The sequence below is a fragment of the Montipora foliosa genome, chromosome 1, assembly GCF_036669935.1.
Source record: "Montipora foliosa isolate CH-2021 chromosome 1, ASM3666993v2, whole genome shotgun sequence".
Lineage (NCBI taxonomy): Eukaryota > Metazoa > Cnidaria > Anthozoa > Scleractinia > Acroporidae > Montipora > Montipora foliosa.
Window position 1 is genome coordinate 6,104,836 of NC_090869.1, and position 21,073 is coordinate 6,125,908.

Consider the following 21,073-nt stretch of genomic DNA (forward strand, 5'->3'; position numbering starts at 1 on the left):
ATGTGATACGCGTTGTCCCCAACAAGTGGTTGCCACCTCTTCAACGAGTGCAAGTGAAAAAACCACTCCTCTTTGCTAAAAAACATGAGGAGTCGACACAAGAATGAAAATTCCAGCCCCATGAAGTTTGGCTATTTGTCTCCAGCTTCAATTAAGCCTATTACAGCTGAATACAGGAGAATCAAAGAAACCATTCGGAGAAAGATTTTCAAACTCACTGCAGTATTCTGTGGTTCAAACGAGAGCTTTGATTACCTTTCACACAATTTCGTAAGTGCATGAAATCAGTCCACTTGTTCCACCTCACTGACGTAAGAGCGTTTTAAAAACAACCGGGTCAACCGGAAGTCGTTTGCTTGGTTTCCCGTTGCGTCTGCAGATGTTACTAAAAATAGATTTTTTGAAATTAAGATATCTCAGGCAACCCCCGAAGTCTACCTCTCTGACCTATTATGGCTCTTGGTGTTGCACATTCCATCGGCGTATTGGCCGACCATTTGAGTGCTGTTGTTGGCCAACACCAGGCTGAATCTCAATATCATTAGTCAAGTGATTGAGTAGTAGCGAGATAGAGGCATTGTCTTTGTACATTAATATACATCCAATGAGTATGCGACATATCCGTTAGTTTTTACCACAATGAATACTTGAGCGTGATAACTATAACTCTGTTTTTGGACTAGAGAGGGGACTTGAAATGTAGAATAGTTGAGTTTGGCGTTTTTGCGTTTGGCGTTGTTTCTGGAAGCCGATGCTGGTAAAACAGAGGTAGAAGTACAATATGATACCGAAAAAACCCGAAGAGCCCTTCAACCACGACCGGTCAATGTCTTGCATCAAGTCATTGAATTGTCATCAATGCAAGGGGTGAGAAATAAAGGGAATCCCACACGGTTATGTGGTGATGTCCTTCCAGACAGCTCCGTCCTCATTAAGATAAGGGCCTAAGTTCCAAATATCTGCCTTGTGGAGGTATCTTTCTTTGCAATGTTTTTTCTTCTTTATTGTACACTTTATGCATACGAATTGAAGAGTATCACCTCTCCAAGAATGAGCAAAGGTACAGCGCTCCAAGGTACCAGTGTCCTTTCCTAACTTTGTGTGAATGTTACACTCTCTCGATTTTTCTGCTCCAAGAACGCAAGCCCCGTGGTGAAGTTTACCACTCTCATCCACGTACAGGGGTTGGAAAAGTCGTCTCTGCCTTCCTTGTCTACCCTGTATGGGTTTCCATTTGCAAGATTTCACAGAAATTGGATACGACATTTCACTTGAGGCTGTATTTGTGATTTTCTTACATTCAACTTTGCCGCCCCCGAGTTGTACAGCTGAAGAATAGGAAATTTGTTTTGACGATTTGTTTTGATCTAGATGATGGCGATCATCGCCTTTCCCTGATGTAATGCCACTCGTGGGCAGGACATTTCCGGAACTGGAAGAGACAAGGGAACTTTTCACTCCTTGGGAACCACTTGGCAACTTGTAAGAACATTGTGGTGTTGACGGGTTCGTGGGATTTGTCGCCAGTTGTGTTGCAGGAACCAAATCGGAATGTGCGTATGAAATTCCTCCCTTGGAAAGAGCAGACTCGGACATCTCTCCTTCTGAGGTGTCATCATTTAGCCCAGGACCTTTTACCCCCTTTTTTGGCAGAGATGTGTGAATACTGTCTTCAGCAACAGCACCCACCAGTGGTGGAGAGGCTGGGAATTGATAGAGCACATTTTCATCGGATTTACTTCTCATCGTTTTATAAGTGTCCTTATCAACTGGGTCAAACGCATATGGGCCGGATACGGAAAAACCCACATAAAACCACAAGTCGTCTTTGCTTTGGTTTGGATAACGAGTATTGTCAAAACGTACCTGGATACCTTTATACGTTATGACGCCATTAAAGTTAGCGTCTTTTTGGCCTTGTACGCGTTCAAGCTTTTCGGAGACCTTGTCACTTCTCCAAAAGTCAGTCTTCGTTCCTCCTTTGTTTTCAAGAGATTGCATTGAAACAAAGGCATACAAACCCCTTCCTTTTCCAAGGCAGTACTCGGCGGCAGATTTCCGAAATCGTAATACAGATCGACCTGTCTTCTCTCGGACAATTTTGTCACATTTCTTGATCGAGTCCATTGCAGAGGGACTGAAAACAGCAAGGCTTCCATTCGGAGTGGGGAAATGAATCATGTAGCGAAAAAGATGTGCCCATTCGGAATTCGGATACTTTGCCACCCACTTATTCACAATTCCGTCCAACTCCTCGACAGGTGGTCTATCTTTTAAACGAAGACATGCTTTGCAGCAAATTAGCATGTCCTCGTGGCTCCCATAGCCCCTACCGCAAAGTCCCTTCAAAAACCTGTAAAGATAACAAACCTCCTCATCATTTAGTTTTAACCACGAACTGTACGGAGTCTCATCCTTCGCAAAGAGGATGTCTTGTACCATTTGTTGGTAATAAACAGGATCATTTACAGGCGACGAAGGCATCCGAACCTTTCTTATACTAAGCTCAAGCTCGCTTCTGTCGAATCCAGTAACTTCGTAAAAGGTGCGACGAAGTTTGCCTGCCCTTATTTTTGCATTGCTCAAGCCCCTTATCTGCTTGTTGTCGTATGTTGTCATCTGCCGGAACTTCACATCTCCAAACAGTTCATTCAAAAGACCAAGTGTCGTAAAACTCAGACTTTGAACATAGCTGTTTTCTTCCAGTGTGAACACACTTTCAATTTCCATAGGTATTTCTACTTTCTTTAAATATTTTGTGAAGCTCTCACGATCTGAGCGGAACAAGGGCAGTCCTTTGACAATTTCAAGTAGAGAGACGATAGCTTGAATTTTTCCAATCATCGAGTAGTGGTTGAGTATATGCTCAGTACTCAGTGGTTTATCGTAGAATTCTAATGCCTTACGACAGAACTCGATTACGTCAGTCATTGAATAAGAATCAAGAGGGATGGGTCGTTCCTCTGGTTTGAAGTTCCTTAATTGCAAAAGATACAGATTTCCCTTGGTCACATAATGATGACTGTAATTAGGCTGCAGGTGTATGGCAATGTCAACTGCAATGTGTGCTGCTTCAATACCCGTTTCCGGCATGGGCACCTTGACATCTTGTTGGCTGTTCATAGTAACATAGAGACGCCGATGTTGATCATTCGCTTGATCCATTTCATTCGCAGCCATTTCATACCCCATGAATCGCGCCAGCTGCTGCCAAGCATATGCCTTTTCTTCAGTCTCAGAGGTCTTCTGGCAGATTGTGATGAGTAATCCGAGGGCCTTCTGACACCCAGAATTCCCCTTAATGATGTCTTCTATGAAAGGAGAATATCGCGTCTTCACTTCATAAAACCCGAAAACCTCGCCCTCAAAATCAGACTCGTTGCCTCCTGCATCATTTGTCCGATCTTCCATCAACACCGGGTCAGATATTCTCTTGCGATCTAAAAATACTTTCAAAACCTGATCCTTCAAAAACTTGTTAACGTGGGCTTTACCTTTGTTGATAACCTCCAGTAAACGCACTGCAGTCTCTTCGATGTTCATTTGTGATTTCACAACCTCACTAACAAGAGAATGTGCCGGTCTCCATCCATAGTAACCATTTGTGTCATTGAAACCTTCAAGAAGAAGCCCACCAAAGATTCGGTGTACATGTTCCGTTAATGCACAGTCTTGGTCTTTCTCTTTACTTGCTTCGTAAAGAATGTCACTGACAACTGCATGAGGGAGGATAGCCCTGCCATCACTGTAATAATGTAGAAAGCAGCAAAAGTTCAGGACCATCTCGTGAATCTTTTGGGAATCCTCCATTAAGTCAAGGGTACTTTGAATGTGGTCTTGAAGCCTTTCTTCGATCTTGTCGTAATCGCGTCCGAACAGTTCTAGGCCAAACCAAATGAAACGCTTTTCCCTGTCCAGAACTTCTTCAGCTTCTCTTCTTCGTCTGCTGTCACTTGTGATGTTGATTAAAATGTTTTTTACAAGGCTCATTTCATTCTCATCTAGTTGTCTCAAAGGTGTCATGTCGGCGGAATCCGGAATGGGGCGGCTCAACTTTGCAATAGGAAAAGTTGACAAAATGACGCACTTCATCTGTCTCTTCATAATCTTCTCTGTCAAGCGTCTCATCTCAATCTCGGGAAAGTTATCGACGAGGATCAAACAAGGAGGTGCAAATTGTAGATTCTTTTCGTCATAAAGGATTCTCTGGAGTTGCTCGACTTGGTAATCAGTAGCGGGAGTAATAGCTTTGACAATGGCACAGCGAACTTCTCTGCGCTTTTTCCACATGATTGTGCGGCACAGTGTTGTTGCACCAGATCCAGGTTCGTAGGGAACAGTGATCATCTGCACGTAAGAAGTTTCTTCCATGTCAGGTTTCGATAATTCTCTTAATATTTGTTCGATCTTTTTAGTCGTCTTTTCTTCTAGTGTTCGTTGAATGCAATGATTATGAGACAAATTAGTTTGGCTGGCCTGTCCACCTTTGTAAAAGTTATTCCTTTCTTTCTCGATATCCTCCAGGGAAGATGCTGGGCGAGGATTTGGGCTGTAAACTTCCAGATCATCCCAAGAGTTAATTATTTTGTTAAGAACGGGTCTGAAATTACCGGTGAAGTACGGTAGCTCCGTTGTAGCTTCCCTCTCGTCAAATTTAGGCAGCCCGACCATTTCACCAACGATTTCCTCAAGGATCCCCCAGGGAATTCCTACGATCGAGCACGCCGTGAGTTCCTTTTGCAACTGCTGTTTGGAGGCCTTAATAAATGCTTCTCCTACGCGCTTGTTCTCACTCATGATGGTAACCCAATTGCTGGCCGAATTTCCGAGGATACTGAAACAGCAATCCATCATGTCTACCATCTCTTGAATACCGCTTTCATCGAGACCAAGAAAAAAGCACAGAATCCGTCCGGAAGGACAACAATGTTTGTAAGCGGAAAGACCTCGATAAAAACTGTCTCTGGAATTTTTGATCCAGTCTCCTTTCTGCACTTCTTCATTGCTCAATATCCAAGTTGTACCCCTGGTTGGAAGGGAAAAGTCAGTTTGACCAGGTATCCCGTCAGATGACATATTTTTGAAGTCGTCGAGGCTTCTTAGCTTGGCTCTGGTTGTATCTGTTGTTTCGTTACAAACGTAGTACAATCCATCCTCTTTTGAGGCTGGGTCAAACAGATCAAACACTGCCAGCCAAGGGATGTTTTGAAGGAAAGCTAAGCGAGGTGTTCCTCTGTACTGAGGCGGCATTTTGTTTGCAATCAGAACGTACCCGAAATCTTTATGGTTTATGTTCTTCATCCTGTTCTTTACCATAGCACTATACTTTATGACATCTGAATCCTCCAGAAGCGGATCTGTAAAATCATACGGGAAGATGTCATATACGATGGTATAATTATCGATTTAAATAGTCACCGAAGAAAAAGAAAGCAATATCATGGTGACCAGTCACTACGCAAAAGTTAACAACGCAGCTAACAAACTTCTCGACTCACCTGCTGATAACTCATAAACACCTGTAAATTAACGAAATTAAGAGAGTTTAGATAGAAATAAAGATGTTGAATTTCAAATTTTCAATCTTACATCTGGAAGAAAAAACCTAGAATATTGCCCACGCGAGGTTACTGGAAAATAAGATGATCGTAGCCAAGTCGACGCTTAACTTCCACCCGGCTATTTACAATCATCTCATTTCCTGACAGTGTTCTCTCGAAAAATAATCGGTAAATATTCATCTCAATCTCAGTGGATTTACCAGAAGCAGTCGGCTTCTAAAAAACCGTAGTAGTGCCTAGATTTACGACTCGGTCAAGTAAACGAGAAGGCCACCAGACAATACAATTTTATGAGTAAAACGATGACTCAGCGGGTACTTTTTTAAGAGGGGTGGCTTTTAACTACCAAACCGTTGCTATGGACCACTTCAAATAGTCATTTCTCGAGTCCATTTAACTCTACAGTTACTCTTCTACGCCACTTGTGTTCTATTTAACATTTCTTTGTCTGGTTCGACTCACAACCATATTTGGTAAATCGCGTGACCAAAACAGAAAATGCCCAAAAACTCAACGATTTAAAGTGGTACTATGATCAAAACACCATTTCCTTTTTTTCTTCAGATTTTGAAAGCGTGTTTGCTTAACACCTAACTGGCAAAATTTTGAGCTTTGAGTTTTATCCAAAGGCTGTTTATTTTGAGTGTAAGTTTTGGATTTTTCTGTCCGCCATTACTCACGTTCAAAACTGGCCGATTGGACCTCAGAGGGTTGGATCTAGAAAAAATGACGTCATTTACTCACTAGCTTAAAAATTCAGCGTGTCAACGCAATTTATTACATATGCAAAACACGGGTTTAAAAGTCTGAAAGCCCGAAACTCCCGTGCTGCATATTAATTCGGCCGCGTACACACGCATTGCATAGTGAGTCTTTGACATCATTTTCTCCTCGACCCAGCTCTCTCAAGATTTTAAAGTTAGTAATGGCGGACCAACAAATAAGAAAATTCCAGTTAAAATAAACAGGTGTCTTTTTAAAATCAGAACTTAAAACTTGGGTCAGTTAGTGTTTAGTTAACATAGTTTTGAAATCCAAAGAAAAAAAAGAATTGTTTTTTGGTCGTAGTACCACTTTAACCACGTTTTTCACATATTTTTATCGCAACGGTATGAGAACATTCTAACATGGATTTTTTATTAAAACTATTTCTCAAAAAAATATAACGTCATAAGGCCCTCCGTTGAAACACTTTTCAAAATATCAGTTCCATTTTTTGTCCAAACTGATGGGACGGTTCCCGTCCGGTGAAAAAACGCCTCTTTCTTTCGTTTCCTGTGAGTTTTTACAAGTTTTTCACTGAAACGCACGGCAGAGGACTGCGACTAGTTGTGCATGCGCCTTCTGATTGAAGTGATGTCACATTTCCATTGAAAAAGTTACTTCAAAGAACCATCCATGCAACCTTTTTTAGGGATCTTGACTAAAAAGCTTCGTCCTGCAGTTAAGAGCAATCCCCATTAACTTGTTGCACTTTTCATTCTCGTTCTCCGCACGCTAGAAAGTGAGATTGACCAAAGCTCAATTTTTATCCAAACGTTTTCTCTCAACGGCAAACGTTTATTTTCTTTCCAAGCTTCAACATCCTGCGTCCCTTAAAATTTAATTCACCTTTTAGACGTTCAGCAAACTGAAATGACGAAAAATGTGAACTTACAAGTTTAAATATCATTTGCAAAAACATACTTGAGGTAGTAATTCTGATCTGAAGTATCATAAAAAAGTGAAGAGCACAGAAGCGAAGTTTTGATTACCTGATTGATTATGAGGTACACTGTAACCTGATGTGATTTATTGCTGAATATTTACCAAAGTTATCTCATGCCATTTTAATTAAGAAAAAACAACTTGGTTACTTAATTTTTAAAAAACTAAGGTCCAGTCAATGATACGCAAATAATTTGCACGGTATATCCACTGAATTTGCGTGCTATAGAAAATCCACGGAATTATATTAAATGGAAGGAAACAATATACAGCGAAAAAAACGCGTCCTAATTTTTAATGCAGGGACAAGGTTTTCGCGTCGCTCTAGGCAAGAACAGCTTCTAGTTCTATTTACGACAAATAATATTTTCTTTCCTTGACAAGTAGAGGACCTCAGTCGTAACACTTTATCAGGATTGGGATATTCTATTAATTAACACTTACCCGATTTTCTTTTCCTCTTCCAGTCTTTGTATTTGACCCTGAGAGGCTCCTTCACCTGACGTTTGACGTCATACTGCTGCATGCTTTGAGATGCTCCACTGGTCCGAACAGCAACGTCATCAAATTTATTGAAGACTTTGTAAAAGTCACTTAGCGCTTTCTTTGTGGAATGTGTCTCCTCCGTTTTGATGCCTCGTTTCTCAGTCCAACTTTTGGAATAATAAATTTTGTCCTTACAAAATTTCCAGTCCCGGTTCACTTCAATTTCAATGACATAAAGACTTGTGTTGCTTCCCTCACTAACTACTGGGACAAACTCCAAGTTGACGCATTTCTGCTCTCCTGCTTTTTGAAGTGGTCCTTCATCACTTTGTATGTGGTCATCAAGAACGCACTGGAAAGCCTTCATTATATCATCGATAGCTCCTTCGACGTCAAGACCAAGGATCTCACCACGTTTGAACTTTGAACTTTGTTCCTGACAATCTCCTACTCCGAAGTATATAATGCCTTTACTATCAGCATTTAAGCAGGCACAAATAAACTTTTTTCCCTTCTCCATAATTTTCCAAGGAAGCAAGGAGCTCTGTGTACCTTTAAGGGACTTGAATTCCACTTCCCTGTTCTCTTCTGTATCAAGAACAAATCCTTTCTCGTATGTGAACTCCCTTCCTTTAACTCCTAGTGGTCTTGGAGAACCTGAATGAACATTAATTGCATAATAGGAACCAATTAATCTTCGAAAGAATCATCGTTTTCATACTTTCTATGCCCTAATCCAGGTTGACATCACTCGTACAAAAATTCACAGTTTTGTAGGGCGGCTTTTTCCCTGCTAGCAGAGGACTTTCTTCTTTTGCGTTCACTGAGATGACGAGCACGGGAAAAGAGACCCCTGCTTTGGATCGAAACTCACTGTGATCCAACCACCACCCACAACCTTGAACGGCACTCTTCAAACCGCACGCCCCATGATATGTTTGCTGACTGTGACTTGAGCCCACTGTGTCCCACGCATTTCTTTACAGTAATTCCGCTGTTGTTAAGTGAGCCCAAGCAACATGAGGTATGACGTAAGGATTCAGTCGCTAAGTAACCGCCGTGCATGCTCAACACAGTGCATTTCGACCCATGGCAGAGGTCTCATCTCCTGTACTCGTCAACCCAACGAATGCAAACGAAAAGAGACCTCTGCTAGCAGAGAAGGCGGCTTTAACTCGGTAAAGTAAAAGCAAAACGAAGGTACTACTTAAGGCGCGAACGTAATTACCACTTTGACCCTACCACGAACCGATGTAAATTACATTTGTAACAAAGTACGAGCACATTTGTATTTGATATCTGATGATGAGTAAAAGGAATTTACTTGTCAATAACAGAAAACGTTATTCCGAAAGATCATCTTACTTGAGGAAAAAAAGTCTGGTCAAAGATGGCTTGAGTAGTTCAAGCCCGTTTTTTTTTTCCTCTTCAGACTTATTCTGTCAAAGAAATGGCTAAATTGTGATTGTTATTGCAAATGAAGACAGCGCAACTAAATGTAATGTACCTTAATTATACACAACTATCGTGTCTACTTTCAACCAGTGATTAAAAGTTATCCTTTCGACTCACTGAAGAAAGGCTAAGAAAAAATCCTGAGCTACTTGGATAGGTTAAAATCCTACGCTATCAGATGGAATATCGTAAGAGCGAAAAAATGAAGGGTGGCGGCGTTGGCAAGTATATTCGCGAAAACATCAAATACAAAACTCGAGCTGATCTACACAATTTACTCTCTAGAAAATCTAGATATCGTAAGACTAACATAGCGTGGCAAAAGGTAGACGTTTTATATCATTCAACCGTTTTTGTGAGTACACAAGATTAGCCGAACGCGGCATAGCAGAAGATCCAACCAGAGCATCAAACTTGGTCAAAGAGGATATCACACAAATGACATCTCCCTTGTTGTTTGGTCAGCGATAATTCATACGCTACATGAAAAACCTCGATGAGCGGATATTCACCATTGATTTCAAGCACGCCCCTCTTTCACAGAATCTGTCGACCGATGATCCTGATTTTAAGCTCGAGTTACTGAACTCTATCCATATCGATACGCATTTTTCATTACGCTGTGTTCGACATACTAGACCGCCAGCACCTTAAACAGAAGCCAAATATATTTGGGTACTTTAAGTCAAGAGAAACTGTTCATCGGAAACACTACGGCCCGGGACGTGTTAAGAAAACTTGGAGCAATTCATTAGAAAGTCATTATCATCGAAAAAATCTTAATCTCTTAATCAAAAAATCAAAGGGCGTAAATCTTCAACAGATTCCTTTCGGAGACTGCAAAGACCTCTGGCTACAAGCAAGCCGTCTTGTTCTTTTGAAGATTTGCAAGCTCTCCGTGCTAATGATAACATACGACCAGTTATCCTTCGTTCGGTCGCGTATTGCGAAGTTCTCCAAGCCTTACCTGTGGACACTCAAGCTACAATCCTGTACAAAAGTGTTGGGAAGGTAGCGTCACTTTTGAGATGGCCCCCTTCTCCCTTATCAATGTTGGATTTTGCACCAAACAAAATGGTGACTTTTCTTCCAACATTGAATATAGGGGAAGGGGGCCACAAGAGCATGTTCTTTTCCAAAAAGTACAGCTAGCCAATAGGCCTTTTGCAACTAATGATCACATGGTACAAAATCCGCCATGCTGGAGGGCAAGCTCATTATTATTCCCCCACTGGGACATTAAAACAAAGAGACCTGAACCAGTCAAACTTGACATGCCTTTGTTTTAATGTACCAGTGGGGGAATAATAATGAGCTTGCCCTCCAGCATGGCGGATTTTGTACCATGTGATCGTTTGTTGCAAAAGGCCTATTAGTTAGAATAATCAAATTAGGTGTGAAGTGAAGTGATGTGCGCAACCTTCCCAACAACTTTTGACCACGATTTGTCTGCTGGACCAGATCTAATTCCAGCTATGTTTAATAAGATGTCAGCACACGTGATAGCAAGTAGTCTTATAAACCTAACCCTAACCCTAAATTTGATTTTAAATAAGTCGGAAATTCCGAGGGTAATGAAAGTGGTCTCCGTGAGTTCAAAGGAAAAAAGGTCACTTTAGAACTGCCTGCAAGTGAACTTCCGGTCACATAAACTTGTTGGACACAAAATTGGTACAGTACATCTGGTTTCTCTTCGAGACAAAAATGTATCCTCCTAGGCACTTCTGTCTAAACTAAAGAAAAAGTACATCTAGAATCTGAATACTCACATTTACTAACCACTTGAGGTACCACTTCTTGTAGGTGGTTGATATCACTGTCGGTTAAGTTATCCTTCCCATGACTCTGCTCACATACTTCGAAAGATTTCTGATCAGCAGTTGGATTGCAATCACCTCTGGCGCTGGAAATTTCATTTTCAATTTGTGCCACTGACACATTTGCACTTTTCTCTTGTAAAGTTATTGGCTCCGTAGAAGTGGAAACAGCGTCCTCCTCTAAAACTTCAGCTGGAATGACAAACTGTTCTAATTTGGCTTCTTCAGAGAGCTTTGTTTCGTCTACTGAGTAATCGTTCGAACCCATGCCTTTTATGATAAGAATGAAATGAAAGGTTAAAATTTTGTTTATTTTTCTCCCTGTACACAGTTAAAACTGAGATTTATAAAACTTATTCATGAAAGATATAAGAAAAATACGCCTTGCTGAGAGTTAGTCAAGAACGGAATGTTTGGGCAAAAAGGTTTCAATGATAGGGAAAAGATAATGGTCCCTGGAGCTGATCTTTTTCCCGGGTTTTGCTAAAAGCAGGCCCGCGGTCCAGCGGCCCAGCGGCTCGGCGGCACGAAGGCCCAGGGGCCCGCGGCCCACGGCCCGCGACGGCCCGGCGGCCCGGCGGCCCGGTGGCCCAGTCCTGATTTTCAACAGTTTTTTTGTCCAGCGGTAAATCCACACGCATGCACAGATCTGCATCGGGTTTGGGCGTGCAAAATGGACGACGGTGAGTTTGAAGTCGTTTACCATTTAACCATTTGAATCCTTGTTTCTGTTTGTTGCATGTTGTTCAGATAATAACGTTTTCATTCTCTGTTCATTCGTCTCTTTATAGAAACAAATAAGTCGGAAATTCCTAGGGTAATGAAAGTGGTCCCCGTGAGTTCAACGGAAAAAAGGTCACTTTAGAACTGTCTGCATGTGAACTTCCGGTCACATAGACTTGTTGGACACAAAATTGGTAACGATATCCATGGATTTTAATCAATAGTTACAGAGTACAGTACATCTGGTTTCTCTTCGAGACAAAAATGTATCCTCTTAGGCACTTCTGTTTAAACTAAAGAAACAGTACATCTAAAATCTGAATACTCACATTTACTAACCACTTGAGGTATCAATTCATGTAGGTGGTTGATATCAGTGTCGGTTAAGTTATCCTTCCCATGACTCTGCTCACATACTTCGAAAGATTTCTGATCAGCAGTTGGATTGCAATCACCTCTGGCGCTGGAAATTTCATTTTCAATTTGTGCCACTGACACATTTGCACTTTTCTCTTGTAAAGTTATTGCCTTCGTAGAAGTGGAAACAGCGTCCTCCTCTAAGACTTCAGCTGGAATGACAAACTGTTCTAATTTGGCTTCTTCAGAGAGCTTTGTTTCGTCTACTGAGTAATCGTTCGAACCCATGCCTTTTATGATAAGAATGAAATGAAAGGTTAATTTTTTGTTTATTTTGCTCCCTGTACACAGTTAGTCATTTTCTCATCCCCCTTGAGACATATGGCCACAATCGTAGCTTAACTTGTCTCGACTTATGGCCTGCACGTTTTGGGAGATCGCCAAACCCGTTGACACCGTCCTCTGCCATTTGCTTTCAGTTCATTTCAGTCAACTCAAAGAGAGTGGGCAGTTTTTAAAATAAGAAGCGAATAGATAAGTTCAAAAACGGTGAAAGAGGCATTTGACTGTTTATTAAAGATCAAAGACTGTCACAGCGTGGTAATATAAGGTAATCACGTATTCCGCTAACAGTTTTAGCTTAAAAAAAAAGTCGTATTTAATGAAGACTTTAAACAGAAAAAAACTGAAAGAGAGCCCATTCCAGAAAATCTCTGCGCGATACATTTTGTGCACGTCAACTATTGACAGTGTCCCTCATTCATTTAGAACTGACTTGAAGTTTCATCTGTAATACTAACCCGAAGTTGTTTTGGTTGTTTGAACGTCTAAGTCGTTGTCGATTGGATCGTTTTCATTTGTTGGTTCTTCTCGGTGATCAGTTGCTGTTTCTGTTTTATTTAGCGATGTCGTTAGCGAGTTTCTGATGACTGTTTCCTCTCCTTTCTCCCTGATGGCGATGTTAGTACAATCGTCCTTTTGGTTATCTGTCGTGTAAGAACAATAAAGTGATACCCTTTGAAATAATTTGCCTGAAAGAAAGTGCAAAGATTTTCACAACCCTTACAAGCGGTTTTAATGTGCCGTGTGCAACGGATCGACAAGTGAGATAATCCTGATTGTCACCTTGAGGTTTAAAAAAGACAAGATTTATGTCTTTTAAAACTACCTGATCCTTGTTTAATATTTTCGACGTCCAATAACCTTTTAGCGTCAATAACGTTTTCGTTTGCGAACATCTTTGAATGGAAGTCCTCTTCTCTGATGTCATGGGTGGAAGCTTGGCCGTCATGATCTGTACATTCTTAATACAAAAACAAGAATGAAGCTTAAATTACAAATGCGTGGCTAAATATGGAATGGATTAACTTACATACAGCGTAAGCTATGAAATTTACATAGAGAAGAGCAGAGAACAGCAAACGCCTTGTACATTCCCTTGAATGATCTTAGCGTTCGACCTGGTCATCAGGGATGGATTCTATAACAGCCTGCTTAAAATTAAAGAAATAGTGCGAGGTACTCGCGCGCTCATTCATGAGCATTCTCCATTCCCTACTAAGGTATGCTTTTGGACCCTCAACTAAAGGAGTGTCTTCTTCACACATCAGATCAGATGGATAAGTGTCAATCTTGCAAGAATAAGAGCTATCAGATTCTCATCAGGGGCAGTAGGTTGATGATCTGGTGATGCGGTCACCTTGGGTCATGAACCACGCCCGTCTCCAGTGTATCTTAACCGTTTCCACTAGAGCTGCTTATTTACTGCTGGCTTGCTTACGAGCACCTGATGAAGAATGGCTAGATCAGCATGGACATCTCTTGTGGTAGGCCAACATATTGCAAGATATTCGATGACTATTCCCAACTGCGCTATAAACGCGACATGAAAGCTCTGAACGTAAACTCGACTGAGACCTGGAAGGTGATAGCAGCCAAACGCAGCAAAGGGCGCAGTATGCTCTAACGCTAGGAGAGAGAAGAATCATAACCTCGCCCAGTGGAATAGGGTAAAGCGGAAATCACGATGTTGTCCACCCAGCAGATACTCACCTCTGTACCCAATATTGACCAGCCACACTTAAAGTGTTCAACTAGAAATAATTTCGAATCATTGGTACATCGTTTTACCTCTATTATACGTTGCTTTTATGCCACCTACCCGAACGACATTTCTGTGTCGTTGTCTTCGAGTCAGTCAATTCTGAACCAATCGGTAACTCCTCCCTATCCACACTCTGAAGTCTACCCCACATTTGCATGGATGGCTCTCCCAACTTAAAATGAGATTCAACATTGCGATTCATGTTGTCCTCTTCTTGTAACTCGAGTTTTCCTGTGAGTCTTTCTTTCACTGTGATTTGCCAAAGTTCGGTGTCATTCATGTTGTCGATGTCAGCAAGAGTCTTCGATTCACTGAAAAACTTTTGGGCCTTCTGCTGATTTCCACTTGAATTATTAGACGTCGCTTCAACATCATACACGCGATCTTTCGGCGCTATGGTTGGCAACTCCACTGAGAGATTAACGGCGTGTTCTCTCTCTTTTCCGGGTTTACCTTCACAATTCTCCGCTTCACATTGTCCTGTTAATAAATCGGATGATTCAACGTTGATTTGGGTGCTTGAACTTGAGGCCTTTGTAGATGTGGAGTTCCCATTCTGTGAGGAATTCAATGGACTGTCACAAGACTCCCGATTTGCACGAATGTTCCTAGCGGTTGCTAAATTAGGGAGGGGCTCGACCTCAGGAAGAGGTGCAGTGTCAGAGGCCGCTTGCAATTTGTTCCCCAACTCTAAAGTGCAAAACAAATGAACTTAAAGTGAGCATATATATTTCTTAAAGGTCAGAAGATTATGTGAAAGTCAACTTACAGCAGGCCAAGTCAAAACGGTACAAGGAAGGGTTACGTTTTTGCAAACGTTGGCCATGTAGGACTTATATTTCATTAGTGGGCTAACGCTCACATGGTTCATATGGGTAGAAAACTAGCAATTGACTTTACTCTCTAATGGTTAAGCAAGTCTCCGCAAAAAGGTGTTTTCTTCAGGGAAAAGATGGAATACACTGGAATTCTGTTCTAACCTTCACTTTTATGATACTTGTGAAACCAATGTCTGCTAAACTTAAAACTATGTCCATACGGCACTTTTAAGTCCTGCAAAACAAAGTGACCATAAAAGTTGGTGATTTCTAGGTAAATAATGCGCTCACAAATCAGACTTCAGTTATTGTGGAGGCCCTTGCTTGTTTTGATACAGATGTGATGAGTAGGGCATAAAGCTCATTTTAGTAGCAAAGTCAACCAATATATGGTTCAATAATTACAGATTATATTCTTGAGTGCTGAAATAACATTATTCTCACCTTTACAAGAATGTTCCTCAATTCCTCTTCCGATTTCATTAAGTACAACGCGTCATCCTAATGAAAAAATGTGAATATAGGTCGTTTTTTATACTGTAGACATATCGTGGGACGAAATTAAACCACTTTTGATTACATTTGCTCGTCTAACTGACAAAGCCGGACATAAGACGATGGGTGGACTTGGTAAGACGGACAGTCTTGTTAGACGACGCGCTTCCGTAGCGATTTATTAATCAAATGAAGTTATGATCCTCGCAGTTATGAATGAAATTTTTGCAATTGCGTAGAGAAGCCTGAAAATTTCAGGACTTCAACGAGGTTTGAACCCGTGACCTCACGATACCGGTGCAACGCTCTAACCAAGTGAGCTATGAAGCCACTGACGTTGGGAGCTGGTCATTTGTGGGTTCTACTGTTCCCGTGAGGAATGAATCAATTCCAATTGCAAAAATTGCGGTTATAACTGTGAGGATCATAACTTCATTTGATTTCATATCCGCAGTTCATATATCATTTCATCATTGTAGCGATTAATTACGTGAAGACACACAGGAAGGCGATCGTTGGCCCGCCAGAAAAGCCAGCAAAGTATTCTTTCGTTTCTGGCACCCAGGGAAAGACGAACTAAGAGAAAGGCAGTATAATTTTTCAAGGCATTACATTTATGTAATGTTCAAAAAATGAGCAGGAGGGTTTTATCGGGTTCAAAAACACGAGGCGTAACCAAATGTTTTTATAGACCCGATAAAACACGTGCTGTGAGTTGTACGGCTTCAAAAATATTCCACAAAAGGTGTGAACAAAGGTTCAAATTGTGAGTGGGGAGACATTATAAAACACTGATAAAACACCGCATACTAATAAGAACTTTTATCGATATAACTGATGTATTATCGACCATTTCATAGGTTCATATCCTATCAAATAAACCTTCAGGTTTCCTTATAAGCTTCTTCCCCACTAAATGTCTTTAATAGCATATTATAATAATGTCATTGATAATACTGAGTATTGTGGCAAAATAAACTGAAACTAAAACTGGAAACCGTGAAGGTCAATGGCCTTATGAATTATTAATGATATTTTAAATGACCTTGAAATGCATGCTATAAAGAGATGAGCCAACTAAGTGAAGCTGGATATACCTATCCACAGTGATCGCATGCAATATTAATGCCGGGAAAAGGGTATTGACCAAATTGTGTAATAATTTGCTAGTATCTTTTTCGATTGTCAGTGCAGATCAAGAATGAGATAATTACGCTTGATTCCTTACCTGCAAACAATGGTCCTTGAAAAAAGGTTTGAGTGAGGCAAGCTTTACTTCATCCAGGGCAGTGAAAACCCTCTGATACTCAAAATCACCTGTAGATTTTTAATGTTGGAAAGCTAGTGATGATAAGTTCCAAAAACCTTAGCAAATCAAGTTAACCAAACTTTTCTTGAAATTTGTTGTTTTTTTTCGCAGAGCTTCTCCTTTACAGAGAAGGAAACACGATTTTCTCTCAAAATTAGCTTATCTTGGTCATGTTAACACTTAAGCTTGCCTCCGGCTCTGTTTTATTCCAAGCCCCAGTACCACCACCACCACCCATCCCCCGATTACTTGTTGGACATTTTTTGCTTTTGCTCCTCCAGGGTGTGATATTGTCAAAATAACGCTTTCTTTTGCGTTTTCAAAGTGCCTCTTACTCCATTTTTTTTTTATTTTCCCCGCTATATAAATATAAATCAAAATAAATTCGTTAATGATGTAGTTTTCAAGAGGACTAGAGCCAGCTGCTTGGCGCACTGATGTATGGTTGAACGAAGCGATGCATGGCCAGCTTTGTCGGGAAAGCCGAGATTTTGTCACTAGTTGAAAGAATTACTCAATTTGTGCTTAGGGTTTGTGAAAAACTCTAGAAACAAACTTTCCTTGTGTTGTGACCTGTGATTTTGTCGGGCAACATTCGATTATATAACAGGAGTCAATTCCGACAGGTATCAGTTTGTTTGAAGCATATTTTAGGCAAAGGCTAGTTTCGTGATGTTCTGGCTTCTGCATGAAAAAAGCAGCTACAACAAGAAAGACTGGTAAGTCCATAGTTGTACTTTGTAACTCAGTGTTTGTAGTGCTGACCGTTTTACTGCAAGTAGGTATAAGTAAGGTAGAGCTTCGATAAGTCCATTAAGTCGTCGGGAGGTAGCGGTGACGTAGCAGATGTGGCAATGGAGTTCTAGATAGCAGTTTTTTTTTAACAGTAATTTTCACCTCAAAAGACACTACTGTGGCTTGTGGTCGTCAGATTTTTGTATTGTCTTGCTAGTGTCAATAAAGTTCCCAGTCGACTGACGTTTATCAGTATGGTAGCTAAGTGTTTGGATTCTTGTACGCCGGAGACCCACGAAACGAGACTATAGGTTATATATGATTATCGGTATGGTTGCAAGAGCCATTGCCGAAAGTAGAATTAACTTTTACTTTTCGTGCAACTTGTCTCGCAACAATTTTGGCCGTTGCAGGGTATGTTACACTGTGACATGTTTCGTGCAACTTGCTCCGCCACAATGTCGCCAAAACATTGCGAGACAAGTTGCACGAAAACAGCGCCTTTAAGCTTTGCAGATTGTGGGGTCGTGTGTGAATAGGTAAATGAATAAACACATAAACTATAATTATAAAATAAACCTTAAAACCTACTTAAATGTACAAACGTAAAATAGACCACTTTCATAAATGGCGACCACATTTACATTCTTTTGTATTTATGTTAATTAGACCTACTAGCCTCATTTTGAAACAAATAATCTTTTGAAATTTGCTCGTTGTAGCGAGGCTAGAAAGGCTTATTAGCATTAAAACAAAAGAGTATTTTATTGGCCGCTATTATGAAAGAGGTCTACAATTAATGATTTTGCCGAACTGATAATATTATTTAGCTAAAAGCTTCTTACAAGGAGCAGCTATCTCCTACGGTATAAATTAGCAAAATCAATGTTCCTGACCAAGGTAAGTTTGTGAATCATCTTGGAGAAACTTTTCACACTTTCGCCTCACGACACTCAATCGGCAAGTGATTCCACAAAATTGAACCTTTGTAAGATGTGGAAAATTTCTTAATAATCGATTGGAAAGGTGGGATTTCCAGCTTAAGGCTATTTCTTAAATTATAAGAGGGTTGCAATTTTACCATATGCAGGGCCCTGTTATGCCCTGTTATGCAGGGCGGAGAATCATTAGTCTAATCATTGTGGTACATCTTGTAACCTGGTCCATCTTCAAAACAAATAGTCCTGCTTCGGTCTTGTTGTGTATTATAAAAACAGTGATTATTAAGTGTCAAGGTCTCTGGCGAGTTTTCCTTTGCGTTCTAAACGAGTCTCAAATTTACTGGCTCATAACGAAAAAAAAACATCTCTACGTTTGAGTACTTCAAAATAAAAAAAGGAATAACAGCTCAACATTGTGCAAAAATTAATTGACGTCAGTTCAATTCCAACTTATTTACAAAATATTTTGTAAATGACCGTGTAAAATTAGAGGAGATTCTTACCTGTTTCGTTGTTGTGGGGTTCCTGTAATTAAAATATCGACACAAATATTAGTTTTCGTACTTTGTAGTATATCGCCATTTTCACGTACAAAGTCAAGCACAGGTTGCTGCCTTCGAACATCATGTATTAGATTTATTTAGTGGCACTTCATCTGGGTACAACCTCAGGAACTCAGATTTTCATATCTCCAGAACCTATTCTGTCTACTATGGCAAACATTCCCTAAGATATCTCGGACCCTTTTTGTGGTCAAAACTTGGAGATAACGACAGGCAAATGTCAACTTTAACATCATTTGTCAAAAACATCCGCAGAAAAGACCTCTACGACGTGTGTTTTAAAAAAATGTCAACTTTAACAAACTGATTTAGATTGCATTAACTCTTTGTAAAAATGCATGCAAAGTAGATTGTGACGCCAAAACAGGAATAGACCCACTCCTCTTCTGACTTCGTCGTGAACAAAAGATGCTTGGATTTTCGCAACTTCCGAAGCCTATAAAATGGCAGGATTTAATAGAAAAAGGAAAAAATGGCCGCAATGCGTTCGAACAGGTGCAAAGATTCATTTTAGCGAAAAAGACATTTTGGGGTTATGGTCACTTTAACTTGTCCCCGATTAGTCAGCCTCCGGCCTACTAGAAGTTTTAGACACTTAAAGAAAGTTTGTTGATAGATTTATTGATTGATTGATTGATTGATTGATTCGTTTCGAACAGAAATCTTAACACACGGATGCCAATACCCCTAGCTCGCTTTCCATGATATCAGATGATAACGATGATTTTGAAGTTCTGCGGAATATTTCGTTTCACGGTGTCCGCGTGACTCTAAACTTGAGCACACACACCTTTACTGACTTCAGGAGAACGTACTGCGATCGACCAAAGTAGCCATCATAAAATTAAAACCATCGCAATGTGAACGAATGCCCTTCTCAAATCGACATCTGTGGAACGCCTGTTCAGCTTTAGAATCGCCATATACTTGCATTCGTAGTTGTTGGCCAAATAGATAATAATATAGTACTTAATAGTCTTAATAAAATATGCATTCAAAATGTCTGGTTTAATTTGAGCAGGTAGTATGTGACCGTCCCGGAATGATAATATCTTGATACATTCGCGATGCTTCCTTGTTGAGGCTTAACGGTAAGTTACTAGACGTTCTCAGCTAGAAGAATGTAATTCAGTCAAGCGGCGGGTATTTCGTGTTAGCTATTAATTAGCCCGGCGAGCAAAATCTGCATATTATCAACTCGAGTTATTCTCGTTGCATTTTATCGGAGCCTGCCGATGCGATCACGTCTGCAAGCATTGCATATGAATCTGTTAAATTTACAGAATTTACCATTTATCCTACGATGAAGAGTTCCTTTTAGCTTCTTTCTGGCCAGCTGTACTTTCCATAGCTGTAGTTAAAGATGTTTAAAACAGCCATATTATGACATTCTTCCTCATAGATGACTGCTTCCAAACAATCGAATAAGGGGTGTTTTTCTGGTCTGTTCCCCGATTTCTTAATATGGTCAATAAGAAAGATGATGTCATGATGAACCAATAAGAATGCTTTTATTTTAAATTTAAAATCCCTTATAATCATGATTGCAGCAAATTAACTCATTGAGGGGTTCAGACAAGCTTCAGACAAGTGGCGTCTTGTCATTGAACCCTATAACTTAAAGACGTACGGTTTAAGGGCTTTTTCAGTCATTGCCCCTATACTCTGGAACGATTTGCCTATTGACATCAGATCAATTGATGATTGAAATAAGTTTAAATCTAAATTGAAGACCTTTCTGTTTAAGCGAGTTTATGAATTATCTCAGTATTCTCTGTAATTTGGTGATTATGTATTTTATATGTAATGATTTTAGGATTTTTATTTTTTAACCCTTGAAGCATTGTAAAGCGCTTAGCACTGAAAAGTATAGGCGCTATATAAATATTTATTTATTATTATTATTTATTATTATTATTATTATTGAGCCGTGAGATAATTAGGCAAGCGCAGAAAATCGATACTGTTTTCTCTAAACTCGTACTAGCAGCGGTGTCTGACA

At 40.3% G+C, this 21,073-nt stretch overlaps 1 protein-coding gene across 1 annotated transcript in view; it reads right to left on the reverse strand.

Moving 5' to 3' along the window:
* LOC138009555 (sterile alpha motif domain-containing protein 9-like) overlaps window positions 1-20,489 on the reverse strand; it is a 21,878-nt gene extending 1,389 nt beyond the window's left edge. The window contains exons 1-13 of the mRNA XM_068856647.1: window positions 20,362-20,489; window positions 19,012-19,033; window positions 16,752-16,840; window positions 15,473-15,529; window positions 15,191-15,263; window positions 14,268-14,900; window positions 13,275-13,409; window positions 12,907-13,092; window positions 12,079-12,396; window positions 10,979-11,296; window positions 7,713-8,411; window positions 5,499-5,519; window positions 1-5,357 (exon numbers count right to left, since the gene is read on the reverse strand). The exon at window positions 1-5,357 is cut by the window's left edge and continues 1,389 nt beyond it. Of these exons, the coding sequence (XP_068712748.1) occupies window positions 895-5,357; window positions 5,499-5,519; window positions 7,713-8,411; window positions 10,979-11,296; window positions 12,079-12,396; window positions 12,907-13,092; window positions 13,275-13,409; window positions 14,268-14,900; window positions 15,191-15,263; window positions 15,473-15,529; window positions 16,752-16,840; window positions 19,012-19,033; window positions 20,362-20,364 (7,017 nt within the window). The 5' untranslated portion in view covers window positions 20,365-20,489 and the 3' untranslated portion in view covers window positions 1-894. The remainder of the gene's footprint in view (window positions 5,358-5,498; window positions 5,520-7,712; window positions 8,412-10,978; window positions 11,297-12,078; window positions 12,397-12,906; window positions 13,093-13,274; window positions 13,410-14,267; window positions 14,901-15,190; window positions 15,264-15,472; window positions 15,530-16,751; window positions 16,841-19,011; window positions 19,034-20,361) is intronic.
* Between the last annotated feature and the right edge of the window lie 584 nt (window positions 20,490-21,073).